The sequence below is a fragment of the Thermobia domestica genome, chromosome 11 (assembly GCF_964235325.1).
Source record: "Thermobia domestica chromosome 11, izTheDome1.hap1.1, whole genome shotgun sequence".
In the NCBI taxonomy this organism is placed as follows: Eukaryota; Metazoa; Arthropoda; class Insecta; order Zygentoma; family Lepismatidae; genus Thermobia; species Thermobia domestica.
The window spans coordinates 123,386,497-123,407,430 of NC_137464.1; the positions used below are offsets into that span (position 1 = coordinate 123,386,497).

At 33.1% G+C, this 20,934-nt stretch overlaps 1 protein-coding gene across 3 annotated transcripts in view; it reads right to left on the reverse strand.

Annotated features, from left to right (window-relative positions):
- Positions 1–20,934, reverse strand: part of LOC145664415 (uncharacterized) — a 123,454-nt gene that overhangs the window by 52,132 nt on the left and 50,388 nt on the right. For all 3 annotated transcript variants that reach the window (XM_081731095.1, XM_081731098.1, XM_081731096.1), the window contains 5 exons: positions 17,332–17,551; positions 13,168–13,393; positions 11,578–11,732; positions 8,198–8,292; positions 1,138–1,311 (listed from right to left, as the gene is read on the reverse strand). In XM_081731095.1, the coding sequence (XP_081587221.1) occupies positions 1,138–1,311; positions 8,198–8,292; positions 11,578–11,732; positions 13,168–13,393; positions 17,332–17,551 (870 nt within the window). The remainder of the gene's footprint in view (positions 1–1,137; positions 1,312–8,197; positions 8,293–11,577; positions 11,733–13,167; positions 13,394–17,331; positions 17,552–20,934) is intronic.

The window sequence follows — 20,934 nt, forward strand, 5'->3', positions numbered from 1 at the left end:
CTGAGTCTGGTAAATCACCAGTAACTGTGCAGCGACAATTCCGCCAGAAGTATGGACGAGATCCGCCATCAAAACAATTCATAATTTGATGGGCTGCAAAATTTTTAGAGACAGGTAGCGTAATAGATTTGCCGCGAAGTGGACGACCAGGTGTGGCTCAAGAAATAATACACAACATGCAAGCAGCTTTTCAGTGCAGCTCTCAGAAATCGGTCCGTCGTACTTCACGCGAATTGCATGTCCCGAGATCAACAATTCATAATGTCCTCCACAAGCGACTTGCATCCGTACAAAGCGCAAATTACGCAAGCTTTGGAGACAACTGACTTTCCTTAGCGGCTGACTTTGCTGCTCGCATTCTCGCCTTAATCAACGAAAGCAATCAGTACCTGAAACTGATCATTTTCTCAGACGAAGCCACGTTCCACGTATCTAGACATGTTAACCGGCATTATATTCAGATATGGAGCTCTGAACCTCCTCACGTAATTTGTGAACATGTTCGGTCTAGCCCAAAACTAAATGTCTTGAGGGCAACTAACGGGGCGCAAGTGGAATTGTTGTAATTATGAATAATACTTGTAGAGTTGTAGAACACGATGCAAAAAACAGCATGTCTTTATCTGCTATAGTTTACGGGATATGTTTCATTCTAACAGTTCCAGGAGTTTGTGGACACCTTATATATATACAGAGAGAGAAAGATTTACTTGTTCGAGTATAGTTATACTATATTTTCAGATCATTTATATGAAAAGAATAAAAGTTATTAGCCTGACACAAATCTTTCAAGAAGTCAATTATAATGATGATCTCTACAAACGATATCGAAGAAAAACATTCAATTTTTCTACCAATACGTTAATGATAACAGTAACACAAAACGCCAATAATTTGACGAAGGGCCGTGTCTCAAAAATCTCACTTTTTCAAACACAAAGGAAGAAAAGTAGTTCCGAAGAGGGAAAACAGTTAAATATGTAATAATTCGTCATCTATCCTAGATAATTATTGAAATATGACCCTTTGTCAAATCGTTGACGAAAAGTGTTCATTATTGATTTAAAATTTGCACTAATTCAAGTAATTTTTCCCTAAGTACCCAAAGAAATTGGTTTTAGCGTAATGCCTACATACTTGTTTCATTTTGAATGTTCCTATCCCAATGAGTTCACTGTCAGAGGACGTACTAGAAGGGTAAGAATACAAAGCGAATGATATCGTTGTTTGAGTGTAATCATGTACCAGAAATTCAATACATGACTCCCATCTAGGACACACTGTTCCCTTGACGTAGTGAGTTGTTTTCACCTGAAGAAGAAAAGATATTCTAATTAAAATAATATCTTACAGATCGTTTAATAAGTTTTAGTAACTAAATTTTAATTAATGTTGCAGTAATATATTAACAATTGATGAATCACACACAGAAACTATATTCATATGTTTAGAATTCTTGTAATTAAGCTAATATTGAACTTAATAAAAACTATAACAAATTGAATTTAAGTTTTTCTTTTTTATTAAGCCTAACACATTTATCCCAATCCACATTGATCTAAGAAATTATTTTCACCAATTTACTTCGAAACAAACAACTGAATAACAACTTTTGAGTTGAAGCACAGGGTATCTGGAAAGTCGCATAATGCGAATTTTGGAACATCAGAATTTTTGAACCATAAGTGCGAGCAAACTGAAACTACAAACTGGGAAGACCTCTCCATGTAGATATTTTTGAGGTACAAACCATGGGGCATTTGTCCGCACGAACGCCAAAAATATACACAAGTAATTAAATTTCTTTTAAGAATCGTTAAAAATGACGAATTGGGGACAGAATGGAATTGTTTTAGGGGGAAAATGGGAATGTTAATGGGTAGGCTGAGTGTTAATGTATCACTCTAATAATATAAACGATACCGTCGCACCAAGAGCAAACATCTCACAGGCGTGATAACGACGTGCCGTAAAGAACGCATGTTTTCCATCATTATGGTGTAATATGACAACGTTGTCGGTACCAAATGATATGAACATATGTAGCTGGCCACTAACTATGCTATGGATGGACTTCCAAATCACTGAAAAGAAGTAACAATCTACCTACCCCTATCTAATGTATTTACCTACATGTACAGGTTTCTTCTTTATTTGTAACAGTCTATCCATAGCATAGTTGGTGGCCAGCCACATGTGTTCACACCAGTGTTGTGAGTCTACCCCTAAAATCGAGTCTACGTTAAGACGTAAACAATGCGTAGACAATGCAAACAACGTAGACTACGTAATCTGTATAGACAATACGTAATCTATCTGATATCCAGTTGACTTTGTTTTTAATAATATAAAAGTTCTGATAGTTGAAAAAGGGAAAAATACAGGTTTAATGGCAGAGATTGAGACTAGAAGTTCTTTCTCTTTAAAAGTGAAATGAAAGAGATTCGATGTGACGTGTTAATATGCATATAACTCAAACTAAGTAGGCGTAATATGAAAATAATGTGTTGTTCATAGTGCCAAGTCGACCAGATGTGTATCCTGTAATATGATGTAGAAAGAGTATTACTTTTTATTTTCCAAAATAACTATTGGAAATAAATATCAGTCTGTAGCAAACTGTCATGTGATTGTTGACACTTATAGAAAGTGTTATTTGAATCTTTCGTTGCTTTTGAAAAGGCAAATACAAATGATATTTCTTTTAAATAATAAAATTGGAATCAACCTACAATAACCACATTTTCTTTGCATTACATCATCCTCAAGAATTATGTTTCGGTAATATAATTTACTATTCTCTTTAATGTTGTGTTTCATAGCTCTTTCGAATTCTACATCAGTGCAGACTAAGAATGTGGGTTCATTATGTAATTACTAGGTATAATATTTCTTTGGGAGAAGTATAAACTAATTTCTTTGGGAGAAGTATAAACTATCTTCTTAATGTTTTTAGAACACTTATTAAATAGCGCTTTTACATTTTGGTTTGAGAGCTTGCAGAACGAAATAGCTTTCGTAACAGCCCGGGGAGCCAGGTTGGCTCAGTGATAGATCACTCACTTGTGGCACATGGGGTCTGTAGTTCGATCCTAGCTCCTGCCATGCGAACTTCGTGGTGAACAAACACCGAGTGCGTGGATTTTCTTTGGGTTCTTCTGTTTGCTTCCATTTTCATCATTCCACAATTATTATCCATCTCATCACCACCGTCTCCCTTAATATCGGCGCATAATCTTGGGGCGTTAAACAAACAAAAAAGAGTTTAATCCTGAGAGTGAAGGCAGATGAGCACCATAATGGGTTAGGATTTTCATTCCGTGTGGCTTATAGAACATTTGCGAAGTTCATCGAGTATGTAGATGTGATCTGTGCAGTTGCCTTATGGTGGATTGCATAGCAGATGCAATACATCCAGATCCCTCATATTACTTTGTTGTATTCCATTTCTTTTGTGAAATAGTAGATTTCATCCTAAAAGTTTCGAACTTGGGCACACATATTCTCAATTTGCGAAAAGTTCGCCATTAATGCGATGGAATGAACACAAAACGTGATATTCGAAAATAAATTCTTAAAAAATCTTTGGAACCATAAAGGACTAACATATTGGTGAATGGGGATAGTTACGTAACACGAAACACCGCAATAATACAAGTGACCATATATATGAGTTTATAGATCTACACGTCTGAGATGGTGAGTTACGTCGCTCGTATGGGGAAACTAGTGTATGGTTTATAGAATTCTGGTTGGAAAGCCTTTGGGTGAGACACTTTTGGGTTGGTGAAGAAGATGTAAAAATAACTTAAAAGATAAAGCACTAATGAAAGTACAAGCAATAGCATAATTGTTGTTCTTAAAAAACTGAACCACAATTACTCATTTTCAACTTGTGGTCACAGGTAGAAACACTGCTCAAAAATCGTCTCTCTGTAATGGTAGATATTGTTCGTCATAATATCGATGATGTAAAAGAATGTAGAAAATGATCAATAATAATAATAATAATAATAATAATAATAATAATAATAATAATAATAATAATAATAATAATAATAATAATACTTTGAAAGTGTGTTTAAGAAAAAATAAATAAATAAATAAACTTACGTTCTATTCTGTCACCCCACGCAAACATAATAAAATAAAATAAATCGATACTTGAAATGACGTTCATATATCACACAAGCTTACTGAATTTGATTGCACGGAAAGTTGTTCAGAATAAAAGGCGTTTTTACTGTTCACTCGATTGCTCTAAACTTCTCTTCAGTTCGGGTTTTGTTGGGAAACGCCTCAAAAGAATTAATGCTATCCATAAGGCAAGACTAAAAAGTTATTGAAATTAAGTTTGGTTAGTTCATTTTTGGGAAAGAATGTTCCTCTTGCTTAAATAAAGTTATTTGTTCCTATTTATCAAGAAACAAGGAACATTCTGTCACTACCACAAACAATGCATAATAAAAGAGAGACTCATTTCTGAGGAAATATTATATTTTTTATGTTGATAATGGCACCACATCCCACAGAAAGCTATTCCTAGTCATAATTATGCTTCCAACTGACTGATGTTTTGTTAGTTCATTGTCACATGCCATCTAACTTACTACACAGGAGTTTGTTATCTCCTAATTCAACCAACTCACTCAAAATGGAACGAGGTGGCATGAGCATTAATCATTTGGCTAAACATAATTTTCAATTGTTATAAGTATAAAAAATATTTTTAAAAAACTTTTAAAACAACGGGCTGGTGTATCTTTTAAATAATAATTTTCCTTAACTACAAATCCAAACGGAAATAAAATATTAATAAAATTCCGTTAGTAATTACATGAATTAGAAAGTGTAATTATTTTGATACAAAATATTTTTATTAGTATACCTTGGAAAACTTATGCTCAATACCTCCTTTGTACAGCAGGGTCTTAAGGTAAGCCCGTGTAAAGACTACAAAAACAAATTGAAAATCATGACGTCAAACTGGAATGAAATAAAAATAAAAATAACATTTAAAAATAAATTTGAAAAATAAAAATAAATAAAACAAAAATAAAATAGAAATTCAATAACAAAATATGAAAGTGGATTTAACAAGTTTATTATATATGAAAAATTAGAAAGAAAATTGTACATTGGAATTTATTTGAAACTAGCTGAATATGCCCATTCTTCACATTGGGGGCTGTATTTGGAAGTAAACGCCTATGGGAGTATCACCATTGATATTAGCAACCGCGAAAACTATGAATTTGACACTAATATCGGTCACTTTAGATTACTTTTACATGTCCCGGTATCCCCCTTCCGGTAACACCCGGCCTGCAGCCGAATAGGGTAAATTTGGAACTTAATGCGATCGGAGTTTCACCATTGATCTCAGTGATCGCAAAAACTATGAATTCGATACCAATATCGGTAATTTTCTATTACTTTTACATGTCCCGGTAAACGGCCCCCTGAGACCCCCCTGGTTCGAATTTTAAAAAAATAAACGCTTCACCTTGGTCTAAGGCTTGGACCAAGGTATCCGTGACCAAAACTTGGTAATTCTCGGTCAACTTCTCTGGTTCCCAGGCCGGTTTCGGTAAACGCCCCCCCTGAGACCCCCCTGGTTCGAAATTCGAAAAATAAGCTTCGTCTTAGTCTGGGGCCTGGACCAAGGTACCCGTGACCAAATTTTAGTAATTCTCGGTCCACTCGTCTGGTCTCCAGGCCGCACACAGACAAACACACAAACTATTTTATTTATAATAGATTACAACATACGCGCGGTACCAATTTCTTCTGATCGTCAAATTCAATGAGTGTTTCCAGTTTTCTGTGAATTTCTAATATTCCTTGATCTTCGCTACACCAACATTCCGTCAGTTTGCTCAGGAGAAAGCCCGAGCCAAATCCTACTAAGACACAAATAGCCTTATTTAGCCTTAAACGAAAGTAGTAGGCCCCCGCGTATATCTCGCCGAGTCAGCAAAAATTTTTGTGACGTCATAGGTCAAAGGTCAATGCCCTTGGCCCGGGGTAAATGACCTAGGGGTACCTAGGACCACCTCCTCTAAATTTTGGAAGAGGTACCTTGGCCCACCCCCCAAATTTTGGCAGGGGTACAAAGGACCACCACCCTTAAATTTTGAAAATTGCCAAATCTAAAAATTGGGTGTGGTAGCCTAGAACCATAGTATGTACCTCTATTAGTATTGGGGGTCTATGTCGTTCCCTTTCATGGGTAAAAAATTGCCAAAAAGTCAAATTTTGGAGGTTTTTGACCTAATTTATCGCCTTTGATGAGCTGTTATTACCCTATATAGTTATATGGGCGTATACAGGGGTCCATTACCTTTCATAAGACATGGGTATATCAATGCACCCCTTGAAAATTTTGGGAGGGGTACCTTGGCCCACCCCTTAAATTTTGGAAAATGTCAAATTTAAACATTTTGTATTATAGTATAGGACCCTAATATGTATTATGATAAATTTGGATGGTCCACCTCGTTCCCTTTTAGGGGTACAAAATTGCCAAAATATAAACGTGAGCAATACGTTATACCACGTGTTTGGTTTTTAGTCGATTTTATCCACTTTGATGAGGTCCTATTACCTTATATGGTTGAGATATACGCGGCGAGATATACGCGGGGGCCTACTACTACGAAATATCTTTTGCCTTACTAGAAACATTTATATGTCTTTTAAACTCTCTTATAATTCTTCAAAATAGTGTCAGATACCTGTCTAGACGTAGTCTTTCACAAACACTTTATTTGAAAATGCACAATTAGAGGATTATTTCTAACGCTGACAATCGCTTACGGAACCCTCGACAAGCTTGGGGGTTCAACACAAACTTCGAACTACTAATTTATAAAGCCTTTGTGAGATCATCTTTCACCCAAGATTATCATCTACCATGGTTATCAGATTCCGAGTCCTTGAACGTTACGTTTTCATGTTTGTACTATTTCTTGTACCCAGGAAATCTACCGTTGCATGTAAACTTCCTCTATCTTGCTGCAATTTCAGTACCTTCACCTTTGCTGCATAATAAAGTGAATTCAAATGACACATCCAATAGTGGATTCTCAGTTCTGCTCTATTTTGATAAGTATATCCAACATTGATCATTTTCTCGCTACTTACGAAATAGCCTTGTCATTGACCAATATAATCGAGAATGTTGCACACATCAAGATCGTCCCCATATACATTACTCATAATCATCTTGTTTATTTTCTTATTAATATATCATTAACAAGACTAATTATCTAGTACACTATCCTGAGTTGCCACAGAGTAGAAGATTGATACTTTTATTTTACTCTAACAGATTCATCCTTATGTTAATTTCTATATACAGTATTTCATTTTAACGTACTTTTCTATAGCCATTCTTACACCATCTAGTGTACTGTTTTCCGCCTGTTCTTTCGTTTGAATAGCAAATGAATAAAGCTAGTACTCTCTCACAGCCTGTAACCGTTTTCCAATTATTACTTCTTTACATCGCATTATTTTCCACGGGACGTCCATTTCAGATGGAAATGGAAGTTCTCGTTAAAGGGGAAAAATACGATCGTTAGGTACTTAAGATTATGAAAAATTGAACAAAACTCATCGCCTGGAACGGCATGAATGTGTTTTCGGAAAAATAACTAGAATCACTTTCCCGTATTACAATGATAATTGTTTCTACTACTAGTATTTTCACGTTGTATCTGAACAATATCCTTTCCTACTGTATAAGAAATTGTATTTCTCAATTATATGAGCGCCAAGGTCGCTCAATAGTAGAAATTTCATCCCTGGTACTTAGGGTCTTTGGTTTGATCCTAGCTACCGCAAAGTGGGGTTTGTGATAGAGAAACACCGGAGTTTTGGGACAAACATTGAGGTGTGTGGGGTGGTTTCTTGGGGTTCTCTCATTTCCTCCCACTTTCACCATTCAACCATTATCATCAATCTCATCACTACCTCATCCTTATCCTCGGTGCAATAGCATGGGGCGTTAACTAAAACAAATAATATCAGTAAATAAGTAAACTAAATATTTATTTTTGTTATAACACTCTTATATAAGGTAGAATATACAAACTGTCCAAATCGTTTTAAGCGAGAAATTTCCAAGATAAATGAATATCTGACCAAGGATAGTAAAAAATAAGTTGGAGGCAATTACCTATGATCAACTTACCTTCCTTTTATTGTTAAAAATCACACAATAAGGGTTGCATTCGCTTTGATTAAAGTCCAGATTTTCGGCACTATGAACGCACACCAAAAGTACACCTAAAATGGAGATTTAAAAGTGATAATTGCTTCAAATTTAAGAACAATTCAATCAAATTTCAAAATTATTTCTCTTATGACAAAATGTACACACTACGAGTTTTCAGTAGTTCCATAACGAAGGAAAATTGTATCTTTCTAAAGCCCTCATTATTGGCGTTCAGAGAGAGAGAGAGAGAGAAAACTTAGCTTGTAACAACTTTCAGCAACATATATCATATTTCAATCTAGGTATTTTTGGCTCTATTGAATGTATTGATAGGAAAAAAACAGTTCTCGAAGTGGCTGCGATTTAAAACTCTAGTATTCATAATATTTATGTGTTCATATGTTCTTACACTTTCGAAAAATACTTTTATATATAAATATTTATAAATAGGATATAAGCAGGTATCTAAAGCAATCTTTACAAAAATATATTTTGTCTCAGTGTTCAGAGATAATTCAGTATAAAAGTAAAAAGTGTTTTATTTTCTTTACGATAATTCAGAATCCAACAACGTCAGAATCTATATTTAAAAAATTCTTACAAACAGAGCATATAATGCCATTTTATAACCTGAGCGTCCTACTTACTGAGGCACTAAACTCTGAATTATAATATGAAATATCTTAATAATCTTGAATATGGACACTTTAGTTTTACTAAATACTTTCCTCTACCTACAGTCAACTTCGGTGAGAAACATTATAACCAATTAATGAAAACAGAAAACTTGAATAAAGCTCGAACAAATAAATGTCTACTTCCAAAAAATATTTCAATAACATTTTCTTGAAATAGCGTTGTAATAATAATTTCTTTAAAAACGTTTTTCTTCTTGTCATTCAGAATCTTCTATTTCTTAATTTATTGAAGATAGAAGTTTTTGTGTAGACGTCCATGACTTGAACCCAGTTTTTATTCAAATCTTGTATTTAATGCCGATTTTGTAGTTTGAGAAGGAGAGTTTTAAGTACTTTCTTTCTGTTAAAGATTAAGAACTTTTCTTTACTTTAATGCAGGGCGCAAAATTTCAAAGTAAGACACACTCACCAATCCAAAAATGATGGTCGTCAGTATCTCTCAGGTACAAATTATGATAGATCCCCTCCTCCGCCCTCCACGGCCATTGGTTTATCAAAGAAAGATTACATTACGGCATAACATTTCAAAACCAGATAGTTAGATTCAGGATAATCAATTCTGATTTGGATAATTCATATACATATTTTTAAAAAATCTTACGTTAAGACTTCACGTTTGTGTAACGCTTTCTCTATGCATTGAAGTACCAGTTATCGATTGCAGTTTTCGGATCAAAGTCCTTAAGTGAAGGGTCATTCATAGAAATTGCCAGCAAATCATCTAGCGACCTACTGAACACTGGTCGCCAGCTCTAAATTTCTAGTCGCCAATGGCGACCTGGTAACCGGAAATTTTGCGCCCTGCTTTAGTGAATAACATAAATTTGCCTTAAATGTGTGTATTTAAATAGTTCTAAAGCAGAGTGTTTATTCTATTTAACATTCCTTTCATATCCATTGAATCTGACATTCTGTTTCTTTCGACTAATAAAGTAAACTTAAACAACTGGAAGCGTCTTAGTATGCTTCTTCCAAAAGATTAACAAAGCAGCTTTTATAATCTGAAATTCTTCTTATTATGTTTTAAGGTATTAAAACGATTTGGACGCTATGTTTCTTTCATATTTTATGTAATTTATATATGGTTAATGAAGAAAGTCCAACCCAACGTCTGTCTTCCATGTTGTTGTATTTAGGTTAACTAAATATCTTTTTACTTGTTGAAGACATTTCTGCAATGTCAAAATTGTATAACCATCAAATTAGAATAAAAATTATTTTTTTTCTTTATAATAAAATAAATTTCCAATGTGCATAGGCCATAAATAAAATTAATAAAACATATCGGTTTGTTTGTTTGTCAACATATTAGTGTGTCAGTTTTCTGCCTTTGATATTTTTACCTAACATATAATTTAAAATGTTCAGTGCTCTATTATATGTTTACTGGAAATCGTTTATTATGAATTCGAAATGTGCTACCATTTGTACTTAACGAAGAGATTCAAACATGCATCCATACAGATTAAATATCTTACATAGATATATAAATAAATTAATCTATCTTCTAGTGATAATAATGATACGTTATATTAATCTATGTGCATGCAAGATAAATACAGGATGATTTTTTTAAAACTCATAGATTTCATTTGGATCTAGAACTTCTAACTGAAGTGGTTTGTGGCAAATGATCAAGGAAGAATGGAAGATTTACGGGACTATGTTCACTGGTTTAAATTCATCCCGGGTAATATCGACCACACCTCAAGAAAAAACAGTAAATATTCGCCAGTGTACCTTACAATTGGAATGAGGGTTTGGATTTTTGAAGCGAAATTACAGAATACAAATTAAGTGTTAGTGAGAATACAAATTAAGTATAAGTGGTAACACCTATAAATCACATGTTGAATAACTATAGCAGGTTTCTTGCGACGAAGGACAGAGAGATATCTTCGGCGACGTAAGGAGTCAATAACTGACATCTTTTACAACACCCGTCTGCGGGGTCCGATGCTTTCTGTCTCGCTCAGAAATGATCCTGTTTCTTCCAATTTATTCACTAGCTACCATCTTCTGTTCCTGTCTGGGGCAGAACGTGAGGCAAATTAGTTTCTAAATGCCCTTTGCATAGCAATAACTGATTCCGTGCTCCAAAAACTTTTAACGATAAACTCATGTTGTTTCAAAGAGTACACTATTCTCAGTGTCCTGATCATACTCACATAGTAGCACAGAACTGTACAGCAGAACAATTTCCAATACAATGCCTCAGTTTCCTGTTTCTTATTTACCTTGGCGAGGTGTCATTTAAGGAGAAAACTTCAATCTCCACACCGCACAGCACCTCATTCCAGTTGTAAGATACACTGGCGAATATTTGCTGTTTATCTTGACATGTGGCCGATATTACCCGGCATGAATTTAAACCAGTAAACATAGTTCCATAAATCTCCCATCCTTCCTTCATTATTTGCCACAAACCTCATGAAAATCGGACTTCAGTTAGAAATTCTAGACCCAAACGAAATCCGTGAGTTTTAAAAAAAAATCACCCTGTGTTATGACAAGGAATAAATAAAATAAGATATGCGTTGCAAAATAAATAGTTTATACGACGTTCATTCAACAAAAAAAGCTAAGACTCATCTATAAACATTTTTTAACTCAGTGTATTAATTAAAAAAATAAAAGTGAAATGTAAAGATCCTATACCTGCTGCAGAATTGTTTTCGTTATCAGCAAAAACAGCTGCATCAAGTTTTCCCAGATGAATCATTGGCAGTGGAGTATAATCCAAACGAACGGCTATTTTGGAAACAACGTTTAGAGAGGTTCTAATGCTTTTATTTTGTAAAATAGTTTCAGCTCTGTAAGAAAATGAAACAAAATAATTACATCTGCGCAAACTGCATAGGTGATAATTGTCCTTTTCTAACAGTCGATTCAACATCTATCTGTACATATTTAATATATATTACTGTAAAAACGGAGAGGAACACTGATTCTGACTAAAAATGAAGGACACTGCAGAACTGCCTGTAGATCATCGTGATCAAAGAACTGTAAAATGTAAAATGTATTTTATTTGTATACATATTTATTAATCGACTGCCTTGCTTCCTTCATAATCGGAACATTAGAAATTCTCTCGTGCTCTCCAGGCGAACGTGATAGAGAATGAGCACCTATCTTTGAGTTTTTTGAAGGAATATCTTTGGGTTGACGTAGCGGCTAATGGTTCACTAGTCTCTCGTAGTAATTCTGGCTTCGATTGTGTCACTTCTGGTCTGCAGCCTTCACTATTAGAAACGGTTCAGAGTTCCCCTAAACGCACTAGGAACCTTCCTGAAAGCTCACATACTTTTAGCGAAGAACTCTTCTTCGACATTTTTCTGAAGTTGTGACATAAGAAGTTGAACCGTACACCCTTTTCGCTTGTTAAAATCACAAAACAGTTAAACTTAGACTTAATGTTGAATATGGTGGATTAAAACGACTAACAAGACTCTTCTGCGTCTTGGCGTCTATATCTCTGAATCTGAGTCAAACTATGTGTCGGTACTGTTTTTTTGATCGAAGACACACTGCTTTAGCAAATAACTCGTGTTTTAATACTATTTTTGCTATGTAACGAATCCCTCGTAAAAACTGTGCCAGAACACACAACACATTACGCATTTTAATGAATTCCTTATTTTTGTAATTATTACCAGGTACTTACTATTGCAATTTGCATCAGAATGTGTTCAGTTCTTATACCGATTTTGTATGAATTTCCTTTCTTCCTTCAAACCATAGCACGTCAGTGAGGTATCCCAGAGATTAATTCCTTTGGACTATAACCTGGTAATGGTCCTCATGTAGTTGCTGAAATTTAGTTTTTTTTTCTTCCAACTAGCAACATATCTAAAGGATATAAGCATGGATATGATCTTTTTACATTATTACTGAGAATTTAAAAATTCCCAACTTTATTTCGCCACTCACTACTTTTCCGCAAATTAATATTAGAATTTTAATATTTACATTACTTGGAGATAATATCTTTACATAGAATAGCAATATGAATCTGATTTACTTTAATATTGTGGTGCTCCCGCGTTGCTATGTGAATGCGTATGCACCTTTAGCGGGCCGGGTTCGATTCCCGGCGAGAGCTCATGTGATTCGGATTCCACGTTGAGCTGTAGGTCTACGTATCATATAGCCTTGATGCTGAGAGGGACGTTAAACTCAGCAAAATCCAAATTCAATATTGTGAAAGTAACAGTAGTTTTAAACAAATGTGATTCAAATACTTACACTCTAGTCTTATCCAAATTAAAGGCCACAAGAGGAAGATCAAATTCTTCAACAGTCACGATCTTTGACAAACTTTTTGCTTTTAATTTTAATACAAGGCTCTGCGTTTGCAAAGAGGTAACTAAATATGAGGTAGTTTCTTGAAAGGTTGAAGTAACTTGAGAAGTCACACGTCGCTGTTCTCCCAACAACATTACAAACCAACAAATATCAGCAACAAAGGAATCTACAGAGAAAAAAAAAAAAATTAAGAAATACAAAAAGAACATAATCAAAATACACATTAACATCTTATTCAAATTGATGAGTGTTTCCTTTAAACTAGACAAACGCATAGACTCAGAAACCGTGTTTTTAAACTATCGCATTAAAACATTAGAGCTATATATATATATATATATATATATATATATATATATATATATATATATATATATATATATATATATATATATATATATATATATATATATATATATATATATATGTGTGTGTGTGTGTGTGTATGTAGGGTGTTTCAAAACAACACCGATAACGTTTGGGAGGTGATTCCTGACACCAAGATAAGACAAAAAGTACAGACTATTCTGGGTGCACAAATGCTTCCTTTTGGAGTTATAGGCTGCCGAAAACATGAAAAAATGAAGTTTAAAGGTCTATAGCTCCAAAACTATGGGACCTACCATAGTCGGGTTAACACTTCACTTAGGAACTAGTATGTCCCCTATCCAAAAATGCATGTTTCAGAATCCTGTGGTACTTCCGCAACAATTTTTATAGAGGCAGTTGGAGAGTACTTCAATTTATGTGACCGTAGCCAAACTCCCCCTATAAAAATTGCTTTGTGAGTACCTTAGGATGCATTTTTGGAAAGGGCACATATTAGTTCCTAAGTGAAGTCCTGACCCGACTACGGTAGGTCCCATAGTTTTGGAGTTATGAACCATTAAACTTCATTTTTTCATGTTTTCGGCAGCTTATAACTCCGAAAGGAAGCATTTGTGCACCCACGATGGTCTATACTTTTTGTCTCATCTTGGTGTCAGGAATCACCTCCCAAACGTTGTCGTTGTTGTTTTGAAACACTCTGTATATATATATATATATATATATATATATATATATATATATATATATATATGAAAATTGTGTTTTTGTAAGCATTAAATTGATTATGTGTTTGATGTTTTAAAATTTAAATTTCTGCTTTGATAATTAAGAGCTAGAGACTGTTGTATTTGATAAATTATTGATTTTAAACTTCCAGTTCTTCGGAGAGTGTATATGTGTTGATATTGGAACAAACATGTCTTCTTTTCTACTATGTATGGTATTCTTGCTCTTGGAAAGAAGTGAATGATAATAATTATGCATTTGTAAATTTCTCAACTCAGAATCCTATACAGCGTTAGCAGAACAAATAAGATAGCTATTGATTAAGTAAAGTAACACAATAGCAGTACGATCAAGTAAGTCACCTTTTCAGTTACTCTAATGAATGTAATACGAATGAAGACTCAATTCAGCAGAATCTTGTAAAGTGTATCACTGAATACTTCGTTAAACAGCAATATAATAAACAACCAATCTTATTGATTTTGTATATGCTGAAGTATTCACTAGTTACTGCATGGTGTAAGTATTTGACATAAGTTTATATTTACGTGTATCGCAATATATTGGATCGTTTATCATTTAATACATCTCCGAGAGGATAAGCTGCATATGATTTAAACGAAGTTTGATTATTCGGCGTGAATCTAAATATTAGTACGAAGCTGTGAATGCTTAAAAGTACTTGATTATGATTAAGAAGATAATTAATTAATTAATTAAACGTCTACAAATGTAATTAATATCATTGCACGTACAAGGTGTATAACGAATGCCTTAACCATCAAGCGAAAATATTCCTCTAAGAAGTTTCATATATCGCACACCTGGTGAAAGACTGTTAGAAGTCAAAATTACACATTTGTGAGAACATGACTTTCAAAGTTTGTTATTGTATCAAAATCGCTCCCTGAAATACTGGTATTTCTGCCATCTAGGGGTTAATTTGTTTAGTTACGTTTATGCGAAAATACCACCAGGTAGCGGCAGTATTCTCTTTTGAGCGATGGTGACTCAAAATTTCCACTTTTTGAGTTGTAACACTCTTTCACCGGGTATGCAATGTGTCACAGGCTGTTATATTATGATGTGGCCTTAACCCTTCTATTCCAGGGTAATTCGTATATTTCGTTACAGCTCATTTTGTGTTACGCTTGTTTTAATGTCTATGTACTGAAAGTTCATGATTTGAATAAGTTACTGCTTTCCAAAATAAAAGTTTTATGTAATTCAAAACTTATTTGAAAACGCAATCGTATACATTAAGTGCTAATTCACTCCTCAGTGAGTGTCAACATCTTCGCTGTCCCGAATTTGAGCCTGGAGCCGGTTCTGAGTATTCTTGAACATCTTCCTTCAGCCTCCAGTCATCAGTCATCTGAAGGAGAAGGAGGAGGGAAAGTTAGAGCAGTTAAACGCAAGTCATCAAACTCACATTTATTGAATCCATCTTGGGAGGATTTATATGTTATTCATAACAAAATAATACATTATATATTCCACATACTTTCCTTTCCACGGAGATATTTGTAATTAAAGAAATTTAACATTTGATGTTCCGTCCGTGTTTCATTTATTTTAAGAGACGTTTCAAACGCAACTGACTGTCTTCATTATCATGGTTTAGGCGAAATGTTATTAAAACATTGTGGTACAATTTTAAGTGTAAAATTGTTGTAATTTTATATTTCAATCCTCCTCTCTTTTTTCTTCTTCTTCCTTTCTGATGGGTGTGCTTATATATTTTTCACCATTAGTTCTTATCGATTTTTGACATACTTATTTGATCAGCTTGTACTATGTGTACTTGTAATATATACCATATTTTTCTACTTTTCTTCTCTATTTTATTATCATAGTTTGTATGTTTGTATAAGCATGATCTGTATGATTTTATTATTGCAAGTTTTTAATGTATACGTATGTTTTTTACAGTATAGATTGGCTTTGTAGGCTGTATCTGGAAATTTGTTAAAATAAATTAACTATAACTGAAGTTTATTGTTATTTTAATTTTTAAACCACAATTATTGTCCTCTTTCTTTAAACAAGTCAAAGAAAAATTAACGAAGAAGTTTAAAAATAAGTAAAATGAATGAACATACCTTTTACATATTGTTTTATATATATATATATATATATATATATATATATTTAATATTTGTTATTCTAAGCAAATATCCTAAAATAAATACGGAAAAAGGGTTGATTGGATGACAAAGTGAACGCTGTTCTCAGAAAATACATGAAGCTAGAATGATTAAGAAAAATCTGTAATAAAATTCATCCAAAATTGCATAAGTATCAATTAGGGTCAATTTTCAGATATGAAGTTGGTGACAGTAAGAATAAATTACTTTACGCTCATTTTCCTTACATTTTAAAAACCATTCTCACTTAAATTATTGTTTCCCAATGACTTGACAATATAGTTATGACTCGAACTCAAGGAAAGAATATATTTTATCACTGAGTCCTTCACTATTGGCAATATATTCTCGTGAATTACCATTGTGCAAGAAATTTTTAGTCAAGTTTAGGAAAAGATAATAACTTGAGATGGTATTTGAAACACTCACAGTATCCTTTTGGAAAGTTGAAGTACGTGTTTAAACTGTACTTTTTTATTTAAGTGTTAAATTAATACTAACCATAAGTTTAATAACATATACTTGCAATAAGTTTGCTTGTTGATAACATTTTCGATTATAAAACAGAAAACATGGGTGATGTAGCATGCGTTTCATATTCTACATTAAAGACATTTTATTAAGCACATTTGAATATAGTACTATTTATTTATATCGGATCAAGTCAAATAAAATTTGCATTTAATAGACGATGTGGCCAGCATAGCAATTTGGCTGCCTTTACCCCCGAGTTTCTCCAGATACTCATTTGATAGACGTGGCTGAACCCCTGAGCCGCACTTGGACAAGAATAGAATATGAGTATAAATCCCGTCCCAACACGAAAACAAATACGGGCCGTCCAGTTCGTACATAAATAAAATGTAAATAGTTTCGAAATAGGAAACGAACTGTCTCCTACCTGATATATGTCTTTCACTTTCATTACTGGTCGCCGACAGACTGACAGTAAGTACTCCTTGAGCTAATGTTCTTCGAGTATCATTAGACGAGATTAAATGTTCATCAGATATCATTTTCAACTCAAATTTATGAGGATCAACAAAAGACATTATTAAACCATCAGTTATAAGTGAGTAAATCCACGTCTTCAGAATTGGCATTTCCATCATCTGGAGAGCCTGGAAAATAACACACATTATGGACAAACCTTTAACACTGCTTAATTTATCTTGCTAGTAAGGAATATATACATATACAGCCTATATATCTATCTTAATGCAACAGACAAAGGTCTAGTATTACACGTTTGTGTGACACATAGCTTTTTTTTTATATACATATATAATAACTGGGGCAATATAAAATTATAATAGTTGAACAAGCGAATACTCGAATCCTGATATTTTACTTGCCGAGCATACGTTCAGATGGTGCTTACTGGATGATTTTTTTTTTTAAATAATTATTTTATATATGCTGATTTTTTTGTGAAAATAAAACAATTATTTCATTTCTAACGTTCATTTATATAACAAGAACTTTACATGAATCTGTTTGAGACAGTTTATATATTAGTAGACTGAGGATGATACTACAACTACATATTTTCAACCGGATTTAAAATGAGCTCCTTCCAACATATCTAAACAAATGTATAACTTTTGAAATATTACATACACTAGTTGAACACTAGAAAAATCTTTTATATTATCTCTTTCTAACAAAAACCTCGATTATAGTACTAACATAATGAGAAACTTACGTCATTAAGTCGATCGTTGCTCGTGTTTCTTAGGTTTTTTTTTTTTTAATCTTTTAACGAAAATTTCTCTTTCGCCTCTACTACTTGGCTCATATGAGGTTACTAATATTTACTGAATTTCCTTTACAATTTTATGTCTTGCTATTCTATTTTCATTTCCAGATATCATATCTGGAAAGTTTATTGAAAAATTTCAGACATTCTTGATAAAAGTTACTGAGTTTTGGACAAACGTACCAGAACATCCTACATTACGATCTAAAATTCCACTTTTTTTTTTCTTTTGTTTTGTTTTAAATGTTCTACTTTTTAGAAGATACGAGTATTTCGGTCCTCAAAACCAATATTTACTTTGAGTCTATGGGTATATATGCATAAGCATATTTACGCATGTGAAGCGGTTCTGATTTTCCATTGTGTTTGTACATTTGACCAATACCTTTCGTTAGGTGAGTTTCTCGGCACTATTGAATTGTTTCCGAATGATATTGGAGCGTATTTCCAGTCGAAGATTGTTGACAATCTCTTGAGATAACACAATATAAGGAATGGTTGATATTATGACGATGAAATCTCTTCAAGCCTGTAGGTTATTTAATATGTACGTTGAGTCTCGAAACATTCATTCTCCGGTATGACATCCATATCAAGAAAAGTGACGGTACAGATTAGGTGATTTAGATCTGATCTAAATTTAGGTCTGGTGGCCTTGATACTTATGACTTAGGGACTGTAGGAATAGTTTCAGTCCTGATTGGTCGTTCAGTCACATTAGTAAAATCGTTTTGAACTGAAACCCGATGAAAAATTGGACAGGTGGCTAGCGAATAACTTTTCCTTCCAGGTTTATCATATATAGACTGGTGTACGAGGAGTGATGGGACTGTCCATACCGGTACCTTTGATTTGCAGTTAGTAGTTATTTTCAAATATGAAGTTGCTCATGTTTAATAAACCGAATGGTTAGTAAATAAAATCTGAAAATCAAAAATATGCTCATGCGGTACTCTCATACTTTAATCTATTCGTGAAATACCTAAAACAATAACTTATTCATTCACCATCAATTCAACCTTTGGTTTGGATTTGAATCTTACATTTCTTTTTGCTAACATGAATATAAATCAACCTGTACTAGAAATATTCCTACAATTCCTAAACAACAAATGTCCGTTAAATTTAGCTGACCCTCCTTCGATCAAACAGTCATCTTCCTTGATATTGGCTCCAAACTGGAAAATGAATTGCTCTTATAAGAAAATTAGCAGAAAATAGTAAAAGCATTATGACACAACGCTAAGGACGATTACGATTAAGTACTTCTGCTAAATATTTCATCAGTTAGGGAGAGGAAGAAGTAGAAATAAAAGAAAAAAATAAAGGACGCAGAAGTAATTGTGAAGCGTCTAGCTTCATGTTGGAATGCAAAGGAATGTATATAGGCAACTCAATAATATTAAAAAAAAAAAAAAAAAAAAAAGTTTTGCACATAAACATGTATTATTTAAATGACCGAAGTTTCATTAGTAATGTGACCCTTAGATGCTCGTTCGGATTTGGATACCTTCCCTTATTCATTTTCGCGAAGATTTTGCTACATTCGAAGACTAGATATTGCTCCACTCTTCTAATCATGTTTTAGTTTTTCTTTCTTTTCTTTTTCGTCTTTTTTTTCTAAAAAAAATACTAATGTTAGATTTTCTAAACTGTTTGCCTCATTCATCTCATAAATCTATATGTTACTTTAAATGAAGTAATGGTTGTGTGTGTGAAACTATTTTGGCACATTACATAACAATCTCTCTTTAACGTTTTTGCCATATACTTAAAAGTAATTACCTTCCTGGAAAATAAAAATTTGCGTGTTTATCAGTATATTCTATTCGGAAATATCTAAATATCGAAAGTAATTCAACGCTCGCTCTTTGAAATTTATTGAAAATGACTGGGATTTATGGTATTTTCATTTATATTCACTTGTAGTAGGCAAACATGTATTTTTTCTTTCTTATACACATTAATAACTGAGATAATAGACTTCGAAATTGCCTTAAGCCACGCTCAATAAAAACATACCCATTATTATGTTATATTTGTATTTATGTATTTATTTTGTATTTATCAACTGGTTAATTCCTAAACTTTTCTCTCATAAATCCCTCTTCTACACGTCTAGGAAACGTTTACTTTCTTCATAAAACATATTCTCCTTGCTTGACATCGTCTATATATAGTACGCGTGACGTGAACCTACTTTTTAATTTGTTCACTTTTGGGAAAAAATTTTGGATTAACATTTTTTCTTTATTTCTCCGAATGTTAAAAAGCTTTGGAAGGAATATTAGAGAATCGCCTCATAATCATGTTTTACATTTATGTTTCGATTTAAATCCGTATTTTTATGGAAATTCCTATTAGGCAAGTACGAGAATTATCAGTTACTAGTATTGTGAGTTACAAATTACGTGGTTGTTCAAAGGGCTGATAATTATGCTTTAGTTTCGTATATAGTTACAATCAGAGAATGTTATATGATGCAATATTAGTTGCATAATAATAATAATAATAATAATAATAATAATAATAATAATAATAATAATAATAATAATAATAATAATAATAATAATAATAATAATAATAATAATAATAATAATAATAATAATAATAATAATAATAATAATAATAATATAGTTGCAGATAGTCACCAAATCTATGTTTGGTACAAGTCGACCACTTTTTTGTTTATGCAAGTACGACCAGAAAGAAACTTATCGATTTTCTTTAAATTTTTCGTTTTAG